At 50.0% G+C, this 25,864-nt stretch overlaps 1 protein-coding gene across 1 annotated transcript in view; it reads left to right on the top strand.

Moving 5' to 3' along the window:
* Positions 1-8,047: 8,047 nt before the first annotated feature.
* The window catches only part of LOC116969020 (zinc finger protein 84-like), a 123,860-nt gene continuing 106,043 nt past the window's right edge, over positions 8,048-25,864 (top strand). The window contains exons 1-2 of the mRNA XM_033015994.1: positions 8,048-8,601; positions 8,686-8,995. Coding sequence (XP_032871885.1) covers positions 8,048-8,601; positions 8,686-8,995 — 864 coding nt within the window. The remainder of the gene's footprint in view (positions 8,602-8,685; positions 8,996-25,864) is intronic.

Here is a 25,864-nt window from a genome sequence, read left to right on the forward strand (position 1 = left end):
GCTGTAAATCTACATTCGTCAAGATAATGCTGCTCCCTCTCCTCCCCTTCCCTCTCCCATTCATTTATTTCATCCCTTTCTCGCTCCCTACCTCTATTTATCTCTCCCCTGTTTTCCCACTTCCCCTCTCTCTCACTTTCTCCCCCTCTAAATCTCTCTCCCCCCCTCTCTCTTAGTCCCCCTCTCTATCTCCCCGCCCTCTATTTCTCACTTTCTTCCCTCTACCTCCTTCCCTTTCTCTTCCCTCTCTCTCTCTCCCCCTCTCTCTCTCTCCCTCCTTCCTCTCTCTCTTTCTCTTACCCTCTCTCAGTGCCCCTCTCTCTCCCCCTCTCTCATCCCTCGTTCTCTCCGCTCCCTCTATCCCCCTCCCTTTCTTCCCCCCTCTCTCTCCCCCCTTATTCTCTCCTACTCTCTCTCTGTCTCTTCCCCCTCTCTCTCCCCCTCTGTCTTACCCCCCTCTCTCCCCCACTCTCTCTCCCCCTCTCCTTCTCCCCCTCCCCCCCTCTTCCCCACTCTCTCCCCCTCTCTCTCACCCCACTCTCTCTCCACCCTCTTCCCCACTCTCTCTTTACCCCTCCCCCCTCTCTCGCCCCCCCCTCTCTCTCTCCCCCACTCTCTCTCCCCCAACAGTGATATCTCCAATGACGTAACAGAATAGCCAAACCAGCAACTGTAAGTTTTCCTGAGTTATCGTCAGTATTCGAGTTATGATTAAAGAATGGGTCGACAAGTCCATAGATCTTGTTTGAGGAAGGACATACATGCTGTTGAGGGAGTGCAGACTGGGTTCACCAGGTTAATTCCCGAGATGGCGGGACTGACTTACAATGAAAGAATGGGTTGAGGGGACTTGTATTCACTGGAATATAGAAGGATGAAAGGGTTATTTTATAGATACATATAAAATTATTAAGGGATTGAATAAACTAGATGCAGGAAACATGTTCCCCCTGTTGGGGGAGTCCAGAACCAGGTGTCACAGTTTAAAAATAACGTGGCCGGCCAATTAGGACTGAGATGAGGAGAAACCTTTTCACCCAGAAAGTTGTGAATCTGAAATTCTCTCCCACTGAAGGCAGTAAAGGCCAATTCACTGGATGTTTTCAAGAGAGAGTAAGATTTAGCTCTTCGGGCTAACATAATCTATTATGGTGAATTTATTATGGGGAACAAGGAAGTGGCAGATGAGTTGAACAAGTACTTTGGATCCGTCTTCACTAAGGAGGACACAAACAACCTTCCTGCTGTACTAGTGGCCAGAGGCTCTGGGATGACGGAGGAACTGAAGGAAATCCACATTAGGCAGGAAATGGTGTTGAATAGACTGATGGGACTGAAGGCTGATAAATCCCCAGGGCCCGATGGTCTGCATCCCAGGGTACTTAAGGAAGTGGCTCTAGAAATTATGGACGCATTGGTGATCATTTTCCAATGTTCCATAGATTTAGGATCAGTTCTTGTGGATTGTAGGGTAGCTAATGTTATCCCACTTTTTAAGACGGGAGAGAGAAAATGGGGAATTGTGGACCAGTTAACCTGACATCGGTTGTGAAGAAGATGCGTGAGTCAATCATAAAAGATTAAATTGCGAGACATTTGGATAGCAGTAACAGGATCAGTCCGATTTAGCATGGATTTACGAAGGGGAAATCATGCCTGACTAATCTGCGGGAATGTTTTGAGGATGTTACTAGGAAAATGGACAACGGAGAGCCAGTGGATGTAGTGTACCTGGACTTTCAGAAAGCATTTAATAAGGTCCCACATAGGAGATTAGTGGGCAAAATTAGGAAACATGGTATTGGGGGTAGAGTGCTGACATGGATAGAGAAGTGGTTGGCAGACAGGAAATGAAGAATAGGGATAAACAGGTTCCTTTCATAATGGCAAGCAGTGACTAGTGGGGGGCTGCAAGGCACGGTGCTGGGACCGTAACTATTTACAATATACATCAATGATTTAGATGAAGGGATTAAAAGTAACATTAGCAAATTTGCAGATGACACATAGCTGGGTGGCAGTGTGAACTGTGAGGAGGGTTCTATGAGAATGCAGGGTGACTTGGACAGGTTGGGTGAGTGGGCAGATGCATGGCGGATGCAGTTTAATGAAGATAAATGTGAGGTTATCCACTTTTGTAGCAAAAAAACGGAAGGCAGATTATTATTTAAATGGTGTCAAGTTGGGAAAAGGGGGAGTACAACAGGATCTGGGGGTATGCAGGTACAGCATGCCATGTTGCCATGTTGGCTTTCATAACAAGAGTAGTTGAGTATAGGAGCAAAGCGCCCTAGTGAAACCACACCTGGAGTGTTGTGTGCTGTTTTGGTCTCCAAATTTGAGGAAGAACATTCTTGCTATTGAGGGAGTGCAGCGTAGATTTCCAAGGTTGATTCCTGGGATGGCAGGACTGTCATATACTGAGAGAATGGAGTGGCTGGGCTTGTTTACTCTGGAATTTAGAAGGATGAGAGGATATCTTATTGAAACATATAAGATTATTAAGGGTTTGGACACGCTAGGGGCAGGAAACATGTTCCCAAGGTTGGGGGAGTTCAGAACCAGGGGCCATTGTTCAAGAATAAGGGATAAGCCATTTAGAACGGAGATGATGAAACACTTTTTCACATAGAGAGTTGTGAGTCTGGAATTCTCTGCCTCAGAGGGCGGTGGAGGCCGGTTCTCTGGATGATTTCAATTGAGAGCTAGATGGGGCTCTTAAAGATAGAATAGTCAGGGGATATGGGGAGAAGGCAGGAATGGGGTACTGATTGGGGATGATCAGCCAAGATCACATTTGAACGGCGGTGCTGGATCGAAGGGCTGAATGTCCTCCTCCTGCACCTATTGTCTATGTTTCTATGTAAAAGCTTTCCACTCCACATAACCGTCGACAACTTTCCTGCGACTCTCAGTCTGAGAAAAGGTCTCGACCATTCCTTTTGTCCAGAGATGCTGCCCGTCCTGCTGAGTTACAGCTGACTGGCCCCCCCTTGAGGTTTTATCTCAGGTTTGCAGCCTTTGCAGCTGCTGTGATTGTTTCCCTCCCCCACCCCTTGGTGCAGGAGCCACTATAAGATCCTAAAACGAGCAAGATAGTCCACTCGGCGAAAAAGACATAGTACGGTCATGGGCAGATTCATGGGTAATTTTCGGCCCCATTTCCGTAACCGGCTTCCGTCTCCGCACCAAAGATCCCGTAGGATAATAGTGCGGTGACGGAAGCCGGTTACAGAAACATCCTCGTAAAAATAAAAGTTATTTGGTAAAAATCTTCTCCTCATTTTCAGAATTTAAATTAATGAACACAAACTGTTCCCCCGCAACGTTGATGACACTGCGAGTCGAGCCGAGTCGAGTGGGGTCAGGTTACGGAAATGGATGAAAGTTGCTACTGCTACATTGCATCCATCAGCACGAGTGGTCCATCTGGCTCAGCAGGAGGAGCTTTGGTGGCAACCGTTGCTAGGGCGGGATGCGCGGCTCCGATTGGCGGAGGGCGCTTCCGTCGGAGGGGCTCTGATTGGTCGGACGCAAGGAGGGGGTGGTACCTGGTCTTTTGTGACGTCGGCCCGGGGGTTGCTGGACCTGCTCCAATTGGTCGCTGGCGCTGCCCGTCAGTGGGAGGGAGGAGTCGGGACCTGGTCACGTGAGGCGGGGCCGGTGTGTCGACGGGGCGGAGCCACAGGTGAGAACAGCCGCCGCCGCTCGGCCCCGCGTCCCCTCCTCCTCCTCCTCCTCCTCCTCCTCCTCCTCCTCCCTTTCCGAGGGCGATCCTGCGGCCCGAGGCCTGCGTCCGACTGTCGTGTTAACCTGGCGGCTGGAGGCCCCGGCGCACCGTCTTTGTTTCTTTGTCTTCAGCGACCCCTGTCCATTGAAGGGCTCAGTGCAGCGCCTCTAGTCCTCCCAGTGCAGCGTCTCTAGTCCTCCCAGTGCAGCGCCTCTAGTCCTCCCAGTGCAGCGCTCCTAGTCCTCCCAGTGCAGCGTCTCTAGTCCTCCCAGTGCAGCGCCTCTAGTCCTCCCAGTGCAGCGCCTCTAGTCCACCCGGTGCAGCGCCCGCTGGCGGCGGGAGGCCGCGGTGCACTGTTTCTCGTACTCCTACTGTAGCGCCTCCACAGACGCTGGCCGACCGGCTGAGTTAATAATAATAATAATAAATTTTATTTAATGGGCGCCTTTCAAACATCTCAAGGACACCTTACATAGTAATCGGAATAACATATAATCGGAATATAACAAGTAATAAAGACATCACAGAGACACAAATTAAAAACAGGATTCAATCCAAAAACAGAAAATCAAAAACACAGTGTGAAGAGGGAGCAGCGGCAGCCAAAGCGCGCCAGCGTCCACTCTCTCTTCACGGCAGCCATCTTGGACACAGACCTACAAGACTACAATTAGACATAAAAATCATCCCCCCACAGTGGGTAGCACTGTGGAGGAAGGCACAATGTCCAGTCCCCACCCCATGTTCACCCCAAAGTCAGGCCTATTGAGGCCACCGCAATTGCCTCTACGGAGGCCCGATGTCCCTGGCCGTTCTCACCAGGTGGTCTTGCCCCGGCGTCAGGAGAGTCCTTTCGGCGGCTGGGCCACCTGGAACGGCCGCTTCCTGGTTGGAGCCCGCGGCTGCCGAAGCCGACAAGGCCGCGCCGGTTTGGAGCTCGCAGGCTCCCAATGACAAAGTCGGCGCTGCCTCTCCGCACTGCCGCCTTGCCGCCTCTACGCACGCCGTCTCTCCGCTCCGCAGACCCGCAGCCCGGAGTTGTTGCTCTCGGCGGTCCAGCTCGCCAGAGCCCCAGCGCGTCGCTCCAGCGCGGCGACCCAGGCAAGGGATCGCCCGCTCCGCTCCAGCGCTCCAATGCTGTGCCGCCGCCGAGGCCGAGGTGCTGGGCGGTTCCCGCCAGGAAACGGCGCTCCAAGCCCGCAGGTAGGCCACGAGGACGGGTCAACGGGCAGCCCGGAGAAAAGGCTGCCACACCGACCAGGTAGGGACCTAGAAATTAAGTTTACACCTGCCCCCCACATTAAAAGACCATATCCCCTACAAACAAAAAACAGGACTCACTAAAAACTATAAAAAAACGGATTTAAAACGGACGGCTGCTGGCTAGCAGCCGTTCACCAAGATGGCTCCTCCTCCTCCTGAGTTAGAAACAGAAACATAGGACATAGGTTCAGGAGGAGGCCATTCTGCCCTTCGAGCCAGCACCGTCATTCATTGTGATCATGGCTGACCGTCCCCAATCAATAACCCGATGTTGGGGAAGTCCAGGACAAGGGGTCACAGCTTAAGGATAAGGGGGAAATCCTTTAAAACCGAGATGAGAAGAACCTTTTTCACACAGAGAGTGGTGAATCTCTGGAACTCTCTGCCACAGAGGGTAGTCGAGGCCAGTTCACTGGCTATATTTAAGAGGGAGTTAGATGTGTCCCTTGTGGCTAAGGGGATCAGAGGGTATGGAGAGAAGGCAGGTACGGGATACTGAGTTGGATGATCAGCCATGATCATATTGAATGGCGGTGCAGGCTCGAAGGGCCGAATGGCCTACTCCTGCACCTAATTTCTATTTTTCTAATAACCCGTGCCTGCCTTCTCTCCATATCCCCTGACTCCACTAGCCCCTAGAGCTCTACTAACTCAAATCCATGCAGTGATTTGGCCTCCACTGCCCTCTGTGGCAGGGAATTCCACAAATTCACAACTCTCTGGGTGAAAAAGAATTTTCTCACCTCAGTCTTAAATGGCCTCCCTTTTATTCTAAGACTGTGGCCCCTGGTTCTGGACTCGCCCCACATTGGGAACATTTTTTCTGCATCTAGCTTGTCCAGTCCTTTTATAATTTTATATGTTTCTATAAGATCCCCCTCGCCCTTCTAAACTCCAGTGAATACAAGCCTAGTCTTTTCAATCTTTCCTCATATGACAGTCCCACCATCCCAGGGATCAATCCCGTGAACCTACACTGCACTGCCTCAATCACAAGGATGCCCTTCCTCAAATTAGGAGACCAATACTGGATGCAACACTCCAGATGTGGTCTTACCAGAGCCCTATACAACTGCAGATGAACCTCTCTATTCCTATACTGAAATCCTCTTGTTATGAAGGCCAACATTCCATTAGCTGTCTTCACTGCGTGCTGTACCTGTAAGACAACTTTCCGTGACCGGTGACAAGGACACTCCGGTCTTCCTGTACCTCCCCCTTACCTAACCTAACCCCATTGAGTTAATAATCTGCCCCCTTGTTTTTGCCACCAAAGTGGATAACCTCGCATATATCTATATTATACTGCATCTGCCATGCATCTGCCCACTCACTCAACCTGTCCAGGTCACCCTGCAACCTCCTAACATCCCCTTCACAGTTCACACTGCCACCCAGCTTTGTGTTATCCGCAAACTTGCTAGTGTTGCTCCTAATTCCCTCTTCCAAATCATTAATATATATGGTAAACAGTTGCGGCCCCAACATCGAGCCTTGCAGCACTCGCCACTGCCTGCCATTCTGAAAAGGACCCGTTCACTCCTACTCTTTCCTTCCTGTCTGCCACCCAATTTTCTATCCACGTCAACACCCTACCCCCAATATTATGTGCTCTAATTTAGTCACCAGTCTCCCGTGCGGGACCTTATCAAAGGCTTTCTGAAAGTCTAGATACCCTACGGAGCCACTGTTGTCTCCTGCTCCCCTTAGAATCTTTCTTCCTTTTTGGAATGAAATGATCCTGCGTCTTCCGGATTATGCCCAGAAATTCCTGCCATTGCTGTTCCACCGTCATTCCTGCCAGTATCCCTTTCCAGTCTACCTTGGCCAGCTCCCCTCTCATGCCTTCATAGTCCTCTTTGTTCAACTGCATCACTGACACTTCCGATTCAACCTTCTCCTTCTCAAATTGCAGATTGAAACTAATCATATTATGATCACTACCTTCAAGCAGTTCCTTTACCTCGAGTTCTCTTATCAAATTTGATTCATTGGACAACACTAAATCCAGAATTGCCTTTTATCTGGTCGGCTCCATTTCAACCTGATCTAAGAATCCATCTCAGAGGCACTCTACAAACTCTCTTTCTTGGGGTCCTGAACTAACCTGATTTTCCCAGTCTACCTGCATATTGAAATCCCACATCACCACAGTGACATTACCTTTGTTACATGCCAGTTTTAACTCCTGCTGCAACATACACCCTACATCGGGGCTACTATTTGGGGCTCTGTAGATAACACCAATTAGTGTCTTCTTGCCTTTGCAAATCCTTAACTCAATCCACAGTGACTCTACCTCGTCAGTCCCAATGTTTTCCCTCGCAAGGGACTCCATTCAGAGGAGCTCCCCCCCCCCCCCCTCGTGCACTCTGTGACCTTCTTCCCATGATGCATGCTGCCTCCCATGTGACTCGGCACCAATCACCAGCTGGGCAGTGCCGGAAGTCCCCCTTGTTTTGGGGGTGACGTCAGGGCACTTGTCGTGTGCACCGTGCGTATGGCAGCCTTCGCGGCGCAGGGCAGCTGGCTGGGGGACTACGGGCGGCTCGACATGGTGCCTGGATGCTCAGCGCACCCAGGTCGGTGCGGCCCCCCCTTTTCTCCCACTTACTTCCTCATCCCTCCTCACCCTCTCCCCTCACTTACACCGTCCTCATGCCACTTCCCCCGTGCCTCCTCATCATCGCTCCCCTCCTTCCCCACCCCTTCTGCCCCTCCTCCCTCAACCTCACCGCCTCATCTCTCCCCCTCACCACCCCCCTTCACCCCCTCCTCCACCTCCCTGCCCTCCCCCTGCCCCCCCTGCCCTCTCCCCCCTTCAAGCACTAGTAATGTTCACTCGTTAGTAATGTCCTGTTCACCAGCTTGTTGACCCTCTGTGTTCCCCACCTGCAGTGTTTAAGAGCCGTTGGTGTGGACGGAGAGACGGGGACGTGAGGGACCATTGAGGGCGGCCATGGTGCCCGTGAGCCCCCCCCCCCCCCCCCCCCCCCCCCATCTGCTCGGTGTGCGGGCTGAGCTTTAAGGGGCTTAGCTTCGACACAGGACCACATGACGGGGCACAAGGAGAAGCGCTGTGAGTGTGACGTGTGTGGCAAGGCCTGGCAGAGCCCGAGCCAGCTGGAGATCCACCGACGAGTGCACACGGGAGAACGCCTCTTTGACTGCTCAGAATGCGGCAAGATCTTCACCCGCTACGACAACCTGCTGCGGCACAACCGCGAGCACTCCGGCGGGAGGCCATTCGGCTGCTCCATCTGTGGTAAGAGCTTTGCCCAGTTGTCGGGGCTGTGGGAACACCAGCGGGTGCACAGCAGCGAGCGGCCCTTCACCTGCTCCGACTGCGGCAAAGGCTTCAAGTCGTCGCCACACCTGAAGGTGCACAGGCGCCTGCACACCGGGGAGCGGCCCTACACATGCAGTGACTGCGGCAAGGGCTTCGCCCGCATCGACAAACTACTGGAGCACCAGCGCACCCACACCGGCGAGCGCCCCTACACCTGCACGCAGTGCGGCAAGGGCTTCACCCGCTCCGACAACCTGCTGCGGCACCTGCAGGTGCACTCCGGCGAGAGGCCCTTTGGCTGCTCCGACTGCGGCAAGAGGTTCAAGAGGGCGCAAAAGCTGAAGGTCCACCGGCGTGTGCACATGGGCGAGAGGCCCTATGGCTGTTCCAGCTGCGGCAAAAGCTTTGCCCAGTTGTCGGGGCTACGACGGCACCGGCAGGTGCACAGCAGTGAGCGACCCTTCACCTGCTCTGACTGCAGCAAAAGCTTCAAGTCGAAGCCGGATCTGAAGGTACACAGGTGCCTGCACACCGGCGAGCGCCCCTACACCTGCAGCGATTGCGGCAAAAGCTTTACCCGCTCCAACCACCTGCTGGAGCACCAGCGCACCCACACCGGCGAGCGCCCCTTCACCTGTAACCAGTGCAGCAAGGGCTTCACCTGCTCCACCTATCTGCTGTCCCACCAGCGGGTGCACACCGGCGAACGTCCGGTCCCCAGCCCAGTGTGTGGAGAGCGCTTTGCCATGGCCTCCCACGCCCTGTCTCACCAGCACGTGCACACCAGAGGCCAGCCCTACGACTGCCCGTACTGTGGTGAGACATTTGACAGCTTGTGGGGGTTGCGGCAGCACCGGCGGGTCCATGCTGGCGAGCAGCTGCTCCAACTGTGAAAAGCTTTTCAAGAGCGCACTGGGGATGCGGGAGCACCAGCGGATACACAGACCACGATGGAGAAGGTAAGGACAGACTCTACGATGGCTGTATAAAACTGGACCATCATTGCCTGTGGCAGATTGTGTTTTCTCAGCTGCCGCAGGAAGTACATCCTCTGTTGGGCCTTTTTGACTGTGGGGTCGATGGTGGCCACCCATTGATCTATCCAACAATGATTCTACATTTTCCTTGAACTACATTCCCTTTGTCCTGTTTTCACTCCTTACACTTCCTTATCTCTGCACCTCCCATCAGATTGAAGAAGGGTATTGACCCGAAATGTCATGCATTCCTTCTGTCCACAGACGCGCCCGACCCGCTGAGAGACTCCAGCACTGTGTGACCTTCTTTCCATGATGCATGCTGCCCCCATGTGACTCTGCGCAATGGCAGGGGGCGGGGCCAGCATCCCCTCTCGTATTGGCGGTGATGTCAGGGCATCATTTGTGAGCGCCATCCGTGCTGTGACTGACTATAGAAATTGAAAGGTGACTTGGCGGTTTATGGATGGGGTAAAACCAGTGCGTGCAAACTGTAAATCGAATATTATAAGACATTTTCCACGGAAACATAACTTTTGTTTTAACAGACTTGTGAATAGAATATGGGAGGAAACAGTGGTTGATTGGAGAAATCTGATCCTACTGATAGAGGGAGGCCTGAGGAAAAGAAACAGGCGGTCCAGGAGGGAAAGATGCAGATAAGAAACAGCATTGCCACAGGTTTTTAAAATGATGAGAGGGATAGACAGAGTTGATGTGGAAAAGCTTTTCCCACTGAGAGTAGGGAAGATTCAAACAAGGGGACATGACTTGAGAATTAAGGGACTGAAGTTTAGGGGTAACATGAGGGGGAACATCTTTACTCAGAGAGTGGTAGCTGTGTGGAATGAGCTTCCAGTGAAGGTGGTGGAGGCAGGTTCGTTTTTATCATTTAAAAATAAATTGGATAGTTATATGGATGGGAAAGGAATGGAGGGTTATGGTCTGAGCGCAGGTATATGGGACTAGGGGAGATTATGTGTTCGGCACGGACTAGAAGGGTCGAGATGGCCTGTTTCCATGCTGTAATTGTTATATGGTTATATGATAAAAAAGACCAAAAGACACCTGGAAAAGGTAGGAGATCCCATTGTTCCACCGGGATCGCCAGCAGATGTGGTAACAAAAAATAACGGAGATGACCAATGCCCGTAATTTTTTGGTGTCCCCTCAATATATGTCTCGGAGGTAAGGTGGTACAGGCGGCTGTGATCAGATTGTATAAATCAATGGAAGAACCCATGGCTGCAGTCAAGATAGGCGACTGCCATTTAGACCTTCGGGTTGATACAGGAGCCACTATGTCATCTGTGCCGCCCTCCGTGGACATCCCCGTCATTCAATCAAATATTAATACTATTGATTAGATTAGATTAAACTTTATTAATCCCCTTATTCAGGGGAAATTCTGATGTCCTTGCAGCACACTAATAAAAATACAACATAGTATTCAAAAAGAAGTTCAACACAAAAACATCCCCCCACAGTGATTCCCACTGTGGGGGAAGGCACAAAGTCCAGTCCCCATCCTCTTGTCCACCCAAAGTCGGGCCTATTGAGGCCTCCACAGTCGCCGCCACGGCGCCCGATGTTCTCGCCGGGTGATGGTACTCCGGCGTCGGGAGAACCCCCAGCGGCTTGGGATGCCAGGAACGGCCGCCTTCCCACCGGAGACCGCGGCTTCCAAGCCAACAGACCGCGCCGGACGGAGCTCCACACACTGGCGATCTCAACGAGAGATCCCAGGCTCCGAGATGTAACGTTCAGCGTCTCAGCTGGCCGCTCCACAGAACCGCGACTCCACAATGTTCTTATCGGCGGTCCCAGCATACTGGAGTTCCAGCGCGGCGACCCAGGAAAGGCATCGCCCGCTCCGCAATAGCGCTCCAGCGCTGCGCCGCCGCCAAAGCCGAGGTTCTGCGCCGCCGCCAACGCCGATGTTCTGGCCCGGTCCCCTCAGGGAAACGTCGCTCCAGGACCCGCTGGTAGGCCGCAAGGACAGGTCGAAGTCGCTGCTCGGAGGAAGGCAACCCCTCCGACCAGGTAGGGACTCGAAAAGCAGTTTCCCCCTTCCCCCCCACCACCCCCCACACATAAAAAGATTAGGCCCCCTGACTGCACACTCAACGTACTAAAAATAATAAAAAAGAAGGGGGAAAAAACGGACAGCTGCAGGACAGGCAGCCGTTCAGGACAGCGCCTCCTCCAGTTGCTGGTGTCCCCATGATAGAACCTTTATCAGAACACACTTGTATTGAGTTGAATGGCAAGCCATTTACTGATACTTTTATAATCTCTAGAAAGGCCCCACTCCCGTTACTGGGAAGACCGGCTCTGTGCAAACTGGGAGCAGTTTTACACTGCACTGCAGACGGCATGTATATGGAACTCCCTCAAATGCAGACACATCAATTGCTAAATTTAATTGAGTAGCAAGAGCAAGGACAAAAGATGCCCATGCAATATTGTTGGCAATTTAGTAGCAATCCGTGCAGTCAATTGGTTGATCAAATCCATTGTCCTCTGCAAAGAGTGCTGCATTCAAAAAGCCAGTATTTACAGTATCTTGTTGAAATCTGCCGAGAACATAAGCAAACGCATTGCACTGCATACTCTATACTCTGGAATATAGAAGGATGAGAGGATATCTTATTGAAACATATAAGATTATTAAGGGTTTGGACATAGCAAACAAGTGCATGGACACTGTATAAGTCAGCTTTAATCATCATTCATAGTGTCACAGTACAATATATCTTAGTTCCACTCTGCCACTAGAGCGACTACGTAATATAGGAAGTGAGTGTTAATATGAAGTGTTCAATAGGGTGGAGTTAGTGGTAGCACATTGCTCTGATTGGTTCATATGCAATAACCAATCTACATCCTTCCCCGTAGAGGAAAGAGTTGTTAGTCGGTTGTTAGAACACGTGCGGTTAAACATAATCGCCGTATCTGTCGCGGTCTACTAACCCGACCTGAGCGCAAGCGGACAAACCCCTCCCCCTCCGTTCCGGAAGAGTGAGTAGGACTGGTAGGTGGAGAACTCGAGGATGAGAACGCAACCGGGGAACCTGGAGATGAACGGCAGGGCGAGCATGCAGGACCAGAGGCGCTGGGTAGCGGTGGAGCCGAACATCGCGGGGAATTCATACTGGGGTCAGGAGGTCGTGGATGGACAACAGCAGCAGTTGTCTTGAAAACCAATGGCGGGGCATGAGGACCGGGAGTAGCTGGTCTCGGCTCAGTCACGGGCAGAAGATGGTGGCGGCTGCGTCGGTACAGAACACCATCGACGTTGACAAGGTAGGAACAAGGTTCCTCGGAAAGTTCCTCAACGAAACCCAGTCTGGTTTGTCCAACTGCCGTCTGCAGGCGAACCACTTGACCTTGCAGCAGCAGTTTCATAGGAGCGCTTCTGGACATCATGTTTGTCCTGAATATGCTTCATGGACCGCAGCTGGTTTGAGCACCCGTGGGTTCAGCTGTTGCTGGGCAACAGGGAGCTGTGGCCTTGTCGTGCGAGACATCAGGCGCTAGGCGGGAGAGCTGAGGATGCTATCCCTAGAGATGTTTCTAAGGTTTAACAGATCTAGGTAGACATTGGATTTGGCAAGATGTGAATGTTCCATCAGCTGCTTTGCGCTCCTGACAGCATGCTCTGCGAGGCCGTTGGATTGAGGTATTTGGGGCAGCTGGTGACATGTTGAAAGTGCCATTGAGTCGCAAAGAGCTTAAAAGCTTGACTGGTGAATTGTCTTCCGGTGTCAGTATGCAGTTTGACCGGTACACCAAATGCAGAAAAATGTGAATAGGAATCGACTAGAATTAGGTAGTGCTTGCAGTGCCTTTCGAAAATGTCCGCAGCGAGGGAGGTCCAGGGTAGTGCTGAATTTGGTGGCCTTGCACTGCACTGAATTTGGTGGCCTTGCACCCTGCTGAAAGTGGTATGAAACTGCACTTGAATTTGGTGGCCTTGATTGATGGATCCTTGATGGATTTGAATTTGGTGGTCTTGCACCCTGCTTGAAATGGAATTTCAAGGAATAGCCATGAGTCAACTGCCAGCCCACCAGCTGTGAGTGAGGTGCCAGCAGATCGGGCTTGAGGGACTGAGCTGCCACCCCAAGAACCCATACCAGCGCTCCAGAAAGCCCCCCCACTGGCCACCAATATTGGAATTGGTGGAGAGGTGGAATATTGCGTCGGGGACCAGCCCTCCCATGTGAACATGGGACCCAACGGGTCCCACTTAGTTTAGTATATTTATATAATGGTATATATGTGTGTATATATTTATATAATGGTATATGGACACTGACTGTTCTGTATTCATGCCTACTATATTGTGTTGTGCTGCAGCCACCTCCAGTTTGCGTGTCACCTCACTCTGGCAATGGAGGAGGCCCAGGACAGAAAGACCAGTGTGGGAGGGGAGAGGGAATGGTTGCAACCGGGAGATGCAGCAGGTCTTGGCAGACCAAGCGCAAGTGTAGGGTGAAATGCACGCCTAGTCTAGATACAAGGAACTGCAGATGCTGGTTTACAAACAGAGACACAATCTCCTGGAGTAACTTGCACCTGTGGAGAGCATGGACGGGCAACATTCTAGGTCAAGACCATTCTTCAGACTGCTTGGTGTGGGGGCGGAGAAAGTTGGAAACGAGAGGTGGGAGTGGTTACCTTAGATTCCCTTCCCAGTACAGATGCGGCCTAGTCTGGATACAAGGAACTGCAGATGCTGGTTTACAAAGATGGACACAAAGTGCTGGAGTAACTCAGTGGGACAGGCAACATCTCTGGAGAGAAGGACTGGGTGACATTTCGGGTTCAGACTGAGGAGGGTCTCGACCAGAAACGTGACCCATTCCTTCCAGCATTTTGTGTTGACCTAACGAGCGCCTATCCACGTGGCGGCGTGCCAGCAGGATGGAGGAGCGGGCAAAGGCCTTGCCACAGAGCAGACAGGAGAAGGGGCGCTGGCCAGTGTGGACTCGCCGGTGCTCCAGCAGGTGGTCAAGGCGGGTGAAGCCCTTACCACAGGACGGGCAGGGGAAGGGACGCTCACCGCTGTTTACAACGGTGCTGCCACAGGCTGGACATGTGGGTGAAACCCTTGATACACTCAGCGCACACAAAGGGTCTCTGTCTGGTGTGTATCTGCTGGTGCTCCTGCAGCCCCCGTGCTCTCTTGTCACAGTGGGAGCAGTTGCTCGTCGGCGTGGGCCCGCCGGTGCTGTCGCAACCCCCGAGAGCTGTCAAACGCCTCACCGCATTACGGGCAGTCGTAGAGCGGGCCACTGGTGTGCACGCGCTGGTGAGACAGGTGGTGGGAGGCCATGGCATAGCGCTCTCCACACACCGGGCTGGGGACGGGACGGTCACCGATGTGCACCCACTGGTGGGACAGCAGCCTGGTGGAGTGGGTGAAGCCCTTGCCGCACTGGACACAGGTGTAGGGGTGCTCGCCGGTGTGGGTGCGCTGGTGCACCAGCAGGTTGTTGGACTGGGTGAAGCCCTTGCCGCACTCGGCACAGGTGCAGGGGTGCTCGCCGGTGTGGGTGCACTGGTGCGCCAGCAGGCTGCTGGAGAGGGAGAAGCCCTTGCCACTGTCGCTGCACGTGTAGGGCTGCACCCCGGTGTGCGTCGCTGGTGGATCATGAGGCCATTCGCCCCCTTGAAGCTCTTGCCGCAGTCGGAGCAGGTGAAGGGCCTCTCACTGGAGTGCACGCGGTTGTGCCGCAGCAGGCTGCTGTAGCGGGTGAAGCTCTTGCCGCACTCCGAGCAGTCGAAGGGAAGTTCTCCCATGTGCACCCGCCGGTGGGTCTCCAGCTGGCTCGGGCTCCGGCAGGCCTTGCCACTCGTCGCACTGATAATACTTCTCCTTGTTGTACCCCGTCATGTGCTTCCCCCCTCGAAGCTCAACCTGCACACAGAGAAGATGGGGAGGGGTGGGAGGGGGGGCTCACAGGCACCCTGGCCATCCATAATGGCTGCTCACGTCCCCGTCGCTCCGTCCACAGCAACTCTCCTAAACCCTGCAGGAGGGGAACACAGAAGGTCAACTAGTTGGCAAACAGGACATTACTAACACATACTGGGTGCGTTTATGGTGGAGGAAACCGTTATATCATTCTGCGCGGCAAACAGGTGCAGTGGTACAGTTGTTGCCTCACCGCCAGAGACCCGGGCTCGATCCTGACTACTGGTGCTCTCTGTGCTGAGTTTATACGTTCTCCCCTTGACCTACATGGGGTTTTTACTCTGGGTGCTCCTGTTTCCTCCAACATTTCAAAGACGTTTGGGGTTGTAGATTAATTGGCCTCCACAAAATTGCTAAATTATCCTGAATCTGCGTAGGATAGCGCTAGTGTACGGGGTGATCGCTGGTCAGCGCGGACTCCATGTGCCATAAGACCTGTTGTTTCCACGCTGCATCTCTCAACTAAACTAAACCAAGGAAGGATGACAACCCAAAACGTCACCCGATCCTTCTCTCCACAGATGCTGCCTGACCCGCTGTGTTACTCCAGCACTGTTTCTATCTTCTCCACAGATGCTGCCTGACCCGCTGAGTTACTCCAGCACTTTTTGTATCTATCTTCTCCACAGATGTTGCCTAACCCGCTGAGTCACTCCAGCACTTTGTCATAGGCAGAGTGATACAGCGTTGGAAAGAGGCCCTTCGGCCCAACTCGTACCCACACTCCTAGATCCCTCGGCTCCACACATTCCCCCAGCTTCCCGCCATTCACAGTGAAGATCCTGCCCTGGTTTGACTTCCTAAACTGCAACACCCTCCCCACCCCCAAACAATGTGACCTCCTCCCTGTGGCTCTCTGCCCCTTACCCCTGCTGCCGCCTCCTGCTTCTTACCCCCCTTTACTCCCTCCCCCACCTCCCCACCTCCAAACAGTGCGAACCCCACCAGGCTCCCCACCCCCTTCCTTGACTCACTTGACCCCTCCCCCCTCTCGTTCCCTGCCCCCCCATTCATCACCCTCGGCACCAAACCCACTCCCCCTTGAATCCCTGCCCCCTCCCTTTGCTCCCTGCTCCCCCCACTACTCACTTCAACCCTTTTTCCAAGCCCCAGCCTCTCGCCCCCCTCCCTCCCTCCCTCCCTTCGCTTGATGTGAATCTTCAGCTCAGCAATCTCGTCCGTACAGGCAGAAAGTGACTCCTCCATTAACCCCACAGTACCTTGGAGTATGGCCAACTCAGTGTCCGTAGCAACCTTATCGTTCACAAGTGGTGTTTTCACGGCCTGAAGGTCAACTCTGATTGTGGACAATCATCACCCAATGCTGCTTGTAGTTCGGTTTTAAAAATATCTGCAATGTCCTGTCTCAAAGATGTTAGTAATTCTAGCTTCAGGACCTCCGCATCGACAACACACTCTCTCTCTCTCTCTCTCTCTCTCTGTCTTTCCCTCTCTCTCTGTCTTTCCCTACATCTCTCTCCCTCTCTCTGTATCTCTCTCTCTCTCTGTCTCTGTCTGTCTCTCTCTGTCTTTCTCTCTCTGTATCTCCCCCTGTCTCTCTCTCTGTCTCTCTCTGTCTCTGTCTCTCCGTCTGTGGGATGTACACAGCTACATTGGACGTTGAGGCGGGGCCCGTCTGTGGGGCTGTGGCTCCCGCTGGGTGCTTCGCTGTTCCAGCCAGTCTCTGAGGTCAGGTTCAAAACTCCTTCTCTAAGATCCTCCATTCTCATTTTAAATTTATCACCCAAATTTTTCTTCTTCGGAATTAAGGCTTTGGCAACTTCCTCCTGCACACGATCAGTTGGTTCAACCTCCAGGTTCACCTCATCCAGATTTTACAGGCTGTTTTGGTAATTTTGAATCAAGATTTATCATGTTTGCTTTGCCCAGGTTTCAACATTAGAGGCCAATTTTTGTAATGTTTCCTGGGTGGGATTTGCAGCTTTTACAAAGTGTGTTAATATCTTTTCCTGCCTTGTGATATCCTGTTGGTAGGCTCCGCTCTTGCAGAACCCTCAGATGGTGCAGAGTCTGGTCTATTTTACAAATAACTCCTAACAGCGACTGCAAAGGAATCTCTTGGCCTCGGTTGATTCCTGTATTCAGTATTCAGCATTTTCACTGAGTACTCGCATACACAGAGGAAACGAAAAAACGTTGCTCGATCAGTTTCCATTCGGTGTAGATAATAAAAAAGGATAAATACATAGAGCTTTAAAAACAAATTAAAATTACCATGTCTAAAAACAGAAAGTAGGCCTAAAATTTACAATAGAATAAAAACAGACATTCCGACCGACAGTGGTTTTACAGTGGCTTTACTTTGACAGGTGCCTAACTGTCAAAGTATGGACGAGGTTGAATGTGTTGGTGAGCGATATTTGGGGAGGGGACAAATTCCGTTAATCAGTCTAATTGCCTGTGGGAAGAACTGTGGAGCATCCTGCTGGTTTTGCAGCTGATGCTCCTGTACCTCTTCCCAGATGGCAGAATGGAAAAGATGTGGTGTGATGGGTGGCAGGGCTCCTGGATGATGGAGATGGCTCTACTGATGCTCCGCTTCTTGTATATCTCCAACAGGAAAAGGAGTGGGGCACCAATAATCCTGCTGGCGGTCTTCACTATCCTGCTGAGTTGATATTGTTCGTAAGCCTTGCAGCTCCCGAACCAGGAAGTGATGCCGTAGGTCAGTATGCTTTCGATTGTGCCCCTGTAGAAGGTTCTTAGATGGGCAGTAGGGAGACCTGCTTTCCTTAGTCTCCGGAGAGGGTGGAGTCGCTGCTGGGCTCTTTTGACCACTGCTGTGGTGTTGGTCGCAGAGGTCATGTCATCCGCTAGGTGGAGTCCTAGGAACTTCACACTGCTGACCCTCTCCACAGCAGCTCCATCAATATGCAGCGGAGTGTGATGTTGTTTTCTCGCCCGCCTGAAGTCGATCACCATTTCCTTAGTTTTTTCCACATTAAGAGTGAGGTTGTGGGATCTGCACCATCCTGTGAGCAGCTCCACCTCCATCCTGTACGCCGACTCATTATTGTCGCTGATGAGACCCACCACTGTTGTGTCATAAGCGAACTTGTTGATATAGTTGTTACTGAGTCTAGCAGTACAGTCATGAGTCAGCAGACTAAACAGCAGGGGGCTTAGGACTCAGCCTTGGGGTGAGCCAGTGCTCACGGCGATGGTTCTTGATGTCCGACTGCCCACCCTGACTGCTGCCGTTGTGATAAAAAGTTAAGGACCCAGTTGCAAGTGCCAGTATCCACCTTTAACAGCTTCAGCTTCTCCACCAGCTGCTGTGGGATGATTGTATTAAAAGCGGAGCTGAAGTCTATAAAGAGGATCCTGGCATAGGTATTTTTCCGGTCGAGGTGTGACAGTGCGAGGTTGAGTGTTGTGGAGACTGCATCCTCTGTGGACCGGTTGGCTCTATAAGCGAACTGCAGTGGGTCTAGGTCAGCAGGGAGACAATTTTTAATATGCTGCATAACCAGCCGCTCAAAACACTTCATTAATATGGGTGTGAGAGCCACTGGACGAAAGTCATTGAGACAGGCTGGGTTGGGCTTCTTCAGGACAGGAACGATGGTGGCACTTTTAAGACAGTTGGGCACTACTGCCTGGCTGAGTGAGATGTTAAAAATGTCTGTAAAGACATCTTTCAGTTGCTCAGCACAATCCCTTAAAACGCATCCAGGGATGTTATCTGGCCCTGCAGCTTTGCGTGGATTGATGCTGGCAAAGGCCTTTTTAACTCCGGCTGTGGACAGCCTGAGTGACTGGTCGCTGGGTGATGGTAGGAGTGCTTGTATCTGGGTGGTATTTTTAACCTCAAACCGTGCGTAAAACTCGTTCAGTTCATCTGGTAGAGAGGGGTCGTTTTGTCATATCCGCAGCAGGGGGGGGGGGGGGGGGCTTGTAGTCAGTGATGGTATGAAATCCCTGCCACAAGCGACGTGTGTCTGTCATTTGTGAAGTGGCTATTAAGTTTTTGTACATACCGCCTCTTCGCTTCCCTGATCCCCCGGGATAGGTTACTCCGTGCCAGTTTGTATGCTGCGTTGTCCTCAGATTTAAATGCAGCATTCCGGACTCTCAGTAGAGAACAAACTTCCCCAGTTAGCCAAGGTTTCTGATTGGCACGCCTCTTGACGGTTTTAACCACCGTCACATCATCAATGCATTTATTGATGTATCCGATGACGGACTCTGTATATTCTTGGAGGTCAATGCCACTGTCACCTGTTGATGCCTCTCTGAAAATGGCCCACTGTGTGGTTTCAAAACAGTCTTGCAGTGCTGCGGTAGCTCCCTGTGGCCATATTCTGACTTATTTGACCATTGGCCTGTCCTGTTTCACCCTGGGTCTGTGTGCAGGTGTGAGCATAGCCGCCAGGTGGTCAGAGTTGCCGATATGGGGGAGGGGGGCTGCTTTATATGCATCTTTAATGTTTGTGTACACCAGGTCTAGTTTGTTCTTTCCCCTGGTTGCAATGTTCACATACTGGTAGAATTTAGGCAGAACAGATGTAAGACTTGCCTGGTTGAAATCCCCAGCTGCCATGAAGAAAGCATCGGGATGTTCCCTCTGCTGCTCACTGATGTTGTTGTAGAGTTCTGTCATAGCATCCTTCACGTCCGCGCTCGGTGGTACATAGACGGCCGTTATGAAGACTGCCGTCAGCTCCCTCGGTAAGTAGAAGGGTCGGCATTTCACAGTCATTAGCTCTACGTGGGGTGAGCGGTAAGTGGAAACCACCACGGCATCCCGACACCACGATCTGTTAACGTACACAGTCAGGCTGCCTCCCCTTGACTTACCAGCTAGCGAAGCTACTCTGTCAGCTCTGTGTAGCATTAGCCCATCAAGCTGGATCGCAGCGTCCATGATGTTCTGGTTCAGCCAGGTCTCCATAAGGACGTAGACACAGCAGTTCTTCACGCTACGTTGAGTAGCTCTCCACGCTCTGATGTAGTCCATCTTATTGTCGAGGGAGCGGACATTTGCCAACATGAATGTAGGCACTGCTGGTGTATATGGATTTAAGACTAGCGTAGCGTAGACTCCTCCGCGCTTTCCCCGCTTCCGCATCCTGCTACACTGCATGCGGTGATTCCTCACCAATGTTGTTCCAGGTGCAACCGCGGCTTTCCGTGGGCCTACGCGGCGCAGGAGTCCCAGCTCGCCCAGAACGCTCCGTAAATGTTTGTGACAACAAGAAGCTTTGTTGTGAGTGTCCAACAGAAACTGTCGCTCGTACTGCCGCACATACATACTCTCTCTCAACACACATTCTCCAGTCACACCACTCGCTCCAATAACACGCAAAAGCACTGAATTTCCACTGAGAGAGGTCGCGGTTTGTTCAAGCGCTTTTGATTGCAACATGCGCCTTAATTTAGTTCAACAAAGAAACTGACAAGTTACTAAAGAACCTTTAGTTTCTTTGTTGAACTAAATTAAGGCGCATGTTGCAATCAAAAGCGCTTGAACAATTGGTTGGGAAGAAAGCCAAACTGTAAGAAAGACGACTGCGCCTCCTTTTCAAGAGCAGCCAGCTCTTGCACGGTCGGTGCCAAAGCATCAACATGACCCTTAAACGTGCTACCTCCCGTTGCTCTTTTCTGTCCATAAACTACTTTACCGTCAAACTGGTCGCGCCGCCATCTTGTTCCACATTGCTGTGCTGGTCGCCATTCACATTATTACTGTTGCTAAACAATCACTCTATCCCCACTCCCCTCCACATCCCCACTCCCCTCTACTCAACACACTCAAGAAAATGCCATGAACATTACACAAACAAAGACTGTCAAAATAACTTTAACTCAATGTCTGCAGTATGCTATTTGCACTTTTCTATATTGCACCTTTTATTATTGCACCTTAATAACATACCTCAAAATTTTACTACACTCTGGCACACTGTGTATATTTTATATAATGTATGTCCATTGTCTATCTTTATTGGTATATAGTCTGTCTGTGTTATAAATATTACTTGCACATTTGGAGAATGGGGAAACGCAATTTCAATCCTCTGTGTAACTACTTGTTGCATTATTTGAATTGACAATAAAGTTTACTTTGACTTTGACTTTGATGTTATTACTAATTTCTGGCTGAGTTAGTAGTAAACTATACTGCAGTACTAATGCAGTAAACTATAGCACCAATTATCTGTAGCGTAGTAGGGTTAACACCACGGTGCTCACCAAGTCTTTGTTTTTTCCAGCTTGTGGAGACCACTTGTCGAACTCTTCCCGACTGGGCAACGATTTTCCAGTTTCGCTATCGCTGTCGCTTCATCAGGGAAAGAGATCTACTTCTAGCCGGTAAGGGGTTTTAAAGGGTAGGTTGATGTCCCTCCCTTTCTGGGGTTGCCCCTCCCATGTACTGAGTCCTAGTGTTAAGGTTCAATTTGCTTCAAACAGATGACAACACAAAAGTTAGTAATACAATAACGTCTTTATTTCGCCAGGCGGGTGTGGGAGTCATCTCTCATAGTATGTAAAATACAGACTACACAGTCTCTCTTTCTCCACACACAGAGATAATGTTCAATCAGATATATTTATACCCTAATAATCAGCAATTCTTTATCTTACAGAGCTTTGTACAGCCTCTTGTCTGTTCATATATGGTTAAAATCAAGGGATTGATTGGTTCTTCCAATAGAGGAAAGATTTGCCCATATGAAGTTATGCTGAAGGAGCTATTTTTGCAGATTCAACCACTTGTTTTTTGACCTTGTTGATTAATTGTACATTACAATCTGTGGCTTAAAGGGTGAGAACGAGTTGTCTGAACATCATTCTGATCGTTTATATCATAGAGCAAAAACATTCATGTTATTGTGCTGTAATCTCACTAGTGTTGCAGAAGAACGGCAAAAAAATCGTTATTGAGCTGTACTCTTGCTAGTGTTGGAGGAGAAAGGTTAAGCATTCATTTTATTGCTTCTAAATCTACAGCAGAATCCATTTTGTAACTTCTAAATCTTTAAACTCTTTCATTCCTTACTCTTTATCATATATGATAAAGGTCCTGAAGAGGTCCTGAAAGGAGAAATTAGGGAGTTAAGAGGAGAGTTAAGAAGGTCCGCGAAGATAACAATCTCAGGATTACTGCCTGTGCCACGCGACAGTGAGAGGGGGAATGGAGCGAGCTGGAGAATAAATGCGTGGCTGAAGGACTGGTGCAGAGGGCAGGGATTCAAGTTTCTGGATCATTGGGACCTCTTTTGGGGAAGGTGTGACCTGTACAAAAAGGACGTGTTGCACTTGAACCCAAGGGGGACTAATATCCTGGCGGGGAGATTTGCAAAGGCTACTGGGAAGACTTTTAACTAGAACGGTTGGGGGAGAGATTCAAATAGAGGAAGCTAGTAGACAGTGTGTGAGGCAGGAGGCAGAGAAGGGAAGCACTCAGACCCAACATGTAGGGGAGAAAGAAGAAAAATATAATAAACAGAGAATAAGTGGTGGGTTTCTTAAATGTGTGAGCAGAGAGACAGAGGGGTGTAAAATGAGGGGAGAAGCAATAGGTAGCAACGTGAAAAGTAAAAGTGGCAGGCAGCAAATCCAGGGCAAAAATCAAAAAGGGCCACTTTTCAACATAATTGTATAAGGCGTAAGAGTGTTGTAAAAACAAGTCTGAAGGCTTTATGTCTCAATGCAAGGAGCATTCATAATAAGGTGGATGAGTTGAATGTGCAGATACTTATTAATGAATATGATATAGTTGGGATCACGGAGACATGGCTCCAGGGTGACCAAGGCTGGGAGCTGAACATCCAGGGATATTCAATATTCAGGAGGGATAGACAGAAAGGAAAAGGAGGTGGTGAAGTGTTGCTGGTTAGAGAGGGGATTAACGCAATAGAAAGGAAGGACATTAGCTTGGAGGATGTGGAATCGATATGGGTAGAGCTGTGAAACACTAAGGGGCAGAAAAAGCTAGTGGGAGTTGTGTACAGGCCACCTAACAGTAGTAGTGGAGTTGGGGATGGCATCAAACAGGAAATTAGAAATACGTGCAATAAAGGTAAAACAGTTATAATGGGTGACTTTAATCTACATATAAATTGGGTGAATCAAATTGGCTGGGGTGCTGAGGAAGAGGATTTATTGGAATGTATGCAGGATAGTTGTCTAAACCAACATGTAGAGGAACCAACGAAAGAGCAGGCTATTCTAGACTGGGTATTGAGTAATGAGTAAGGGTTAGTTAACAGTCTTGTTGTGCGTGGCCCCTTGGGCAAGAGTGACCATAATATGGTTGAGTTCTTCATTAGGATGGAGAGTGACACAATTAATTCAGAAACAAGGGTTCTGAACTTAAAGAAAGGTAACCTTGAGGGTATCAAACGTGAATTGGCCAAGATAGACTGGCAATTGGACACTTGGTTCGGAAAAAGAGAGAGATCTACAACAATTATAGGCAGCATGGAGTAAATGAGATGCTTGAGGAGTATAAAGAATGTAAAAAGAATCTTAAGAAAAGTAAGGCGAAAGTAAATCCAAAGGGTTTCTACAGCTATATTAATAACAAAAGGATAACAAGGGATAAAATTGGTCCATTAGAGAGTCAGAGTGGACAGCTATCTGCAGAGCCAAAAGAGATTGCGGAGATATTGAACAATTTCTTTTCTTCGGTATTCACCAAGGAGAAGGATATTGAATTATGTGAGGTAAGGGAAACAAGTAGAGTAGCTATGGAAACTATGAGATTCAAAGAAGCGGAAGTACTGAGACTTTTGAAAAATATAAAAGTGGATAAGTCTCCAGGTCCTGACAGGATATTCCCTAGGAAGTTGAGGGAAGTTTGTGTAGAAATAGCAGGGGCTATGACAGAAGTATTTCAAATGTCATTAGAAATGGGAATAGTGTCCGTGGATTGGCGTACTGCGCATGTTGTTCCATTGTTTAAAAAGGGTTCTAAGAGTAAACCTAGCAATTATAGACCTGTTAGTTTGACGTCTGTGGTGGGCAAATTAATTGAAAGGATACTTAGAGATAAGATATATAAGCATCTGGATAAACAGGATCTGATTAAGAACAGTCAACATGGATTTGTGCCTGGAAGGTCATGTTTGACTAATCTTCTTGAATTTTTTGAAGAGGTTACTCGGGAAATTGATGAGGGTAAAGCTGTGGATGTTGTCTATATGGACTTCAGTAAGGCCTTTGACAAGGTTCCTCATGGAAGGTTGGTTAAGACGGTTCAATTGTTGGGTATTAATGGTGGAGTAGCAAGATGGATTCAACAGTGGCTGAATGGGAGATGCCAGAGAGTAATGATGGATGGCTGTTTGTCAGGTTGGAGGCCGGTGACCAGTGGGGTGCCTCAGGGATCTGTGTTGGGTCCACTGTTGTTTGTCATGTACATCAATGATCTGGATGATGGTGTAGTAAATTGGATTAGTAAGTATGCAGATGATACTAAGATAGGTGGTGTTGTGGATAATGAAGTAGATTTTCAGAGTCTACAGAGAGATTTAGGCCATTTGGAAGAGTGGGTTGAAAGATGGCAGATGGAGTTTAATGCTGATAAGTGTGAGGTGCTACATCTTGGCAGGACAAATCAAAATAGGACGTACATGGTAAATGGTAGCGAATTGAGGAATGCAGTTGAATAGAGGGATCTAGGAATAAGCTTTTGGTGTGCTGGCCTTTATAAATCAGAGCATTGAGTATAGAAGTTGGGATGTAATGTTAAAATTGTACAAGGCATTGGTGAGACCAATTCTGGAGTATGGTGTACAATTTTGGAAGCCTAATTATAGGAAGGATGTCAACAAAATAGAGAGAGTACAGAGGAGATTTACTAGAATGTTGCCTGGGTTTCAGCAACTAATTTACAGAGAAAGGTTGAACAAGTTAGGTCTTTATTCTTTGGAGCGCAGAAGGTTAAGGGGGGACTTGATAGAGGTCTTTAAAATGATGAGAGGGATAGACAGAGTTTACCTGGATAAGCTTTATCCATTGAGAGTAGGGAAGATTCAAACAAGGGGACATGACTTGAGAATTAAGGGACAGAAGTTTAGGGGTAACATGAGGGGGAACTTCTTTACTCAGAGAGTGGTAGCTGTGTGGAATGAGCTTCCAGTGAAGGTGGTGGAGGCAGGTTCGATTTTATCATTTAAAAATGAATTGGATAGGTATATGGACGGGAAAGGAATGGAGGGTTATGGTCTGAGTGCAGGTAGATGGGACTAGGGGAGAATAAGTGTTCGGCACGGACTAGAAGGGCCGAGTTGGGAACTTCACGGTTAAGAAGGGCAAGGGGCAGAGGCAGGGACTAGTGAGTACCTCAGTGTCTGTACACCTTGAAAATAAGTACTCCTGTTTGTGTACGTTTGGGGGGGACAGCCTGCCTGGGGGTAGCGACAGCGGCCGGGCCTCCGGCACAGAGACCGGACCTGTTGCTCAGAAAGGTATGGAAAAGAAGAGGACACTAGTAATTGGGGACTCTTAAGTTAGGGGGTCAGATAGGCGATTCTGTGGACGCAGTCAGGAGACCCGGATGGTAGTTTGCCTCCCTGGTGCCAGGGTCTGGGATGTGTCTGAACGTGTCCAAGATATCCTGAAATCAGAGGGAGAGGAGCCTGAGGTCGTGG

Source organism: Amblyraja radiata (genome assembly GCF_010909765.2).
Source record: "Amblyraja radiata isolate CabotCenter1 chromosome 42 unlocalized genomic scaffold, sAmbRad1.1.pri SUPER_42_unloc_2, whole genome shotgun sequence".
Classification (NCBI taxonomy): Eukaryota; Metazoa; Chordata; class Chondrichthyes; order Rajiformes; family Rajidae; genus Amblyraja; species Amblyraja radiata.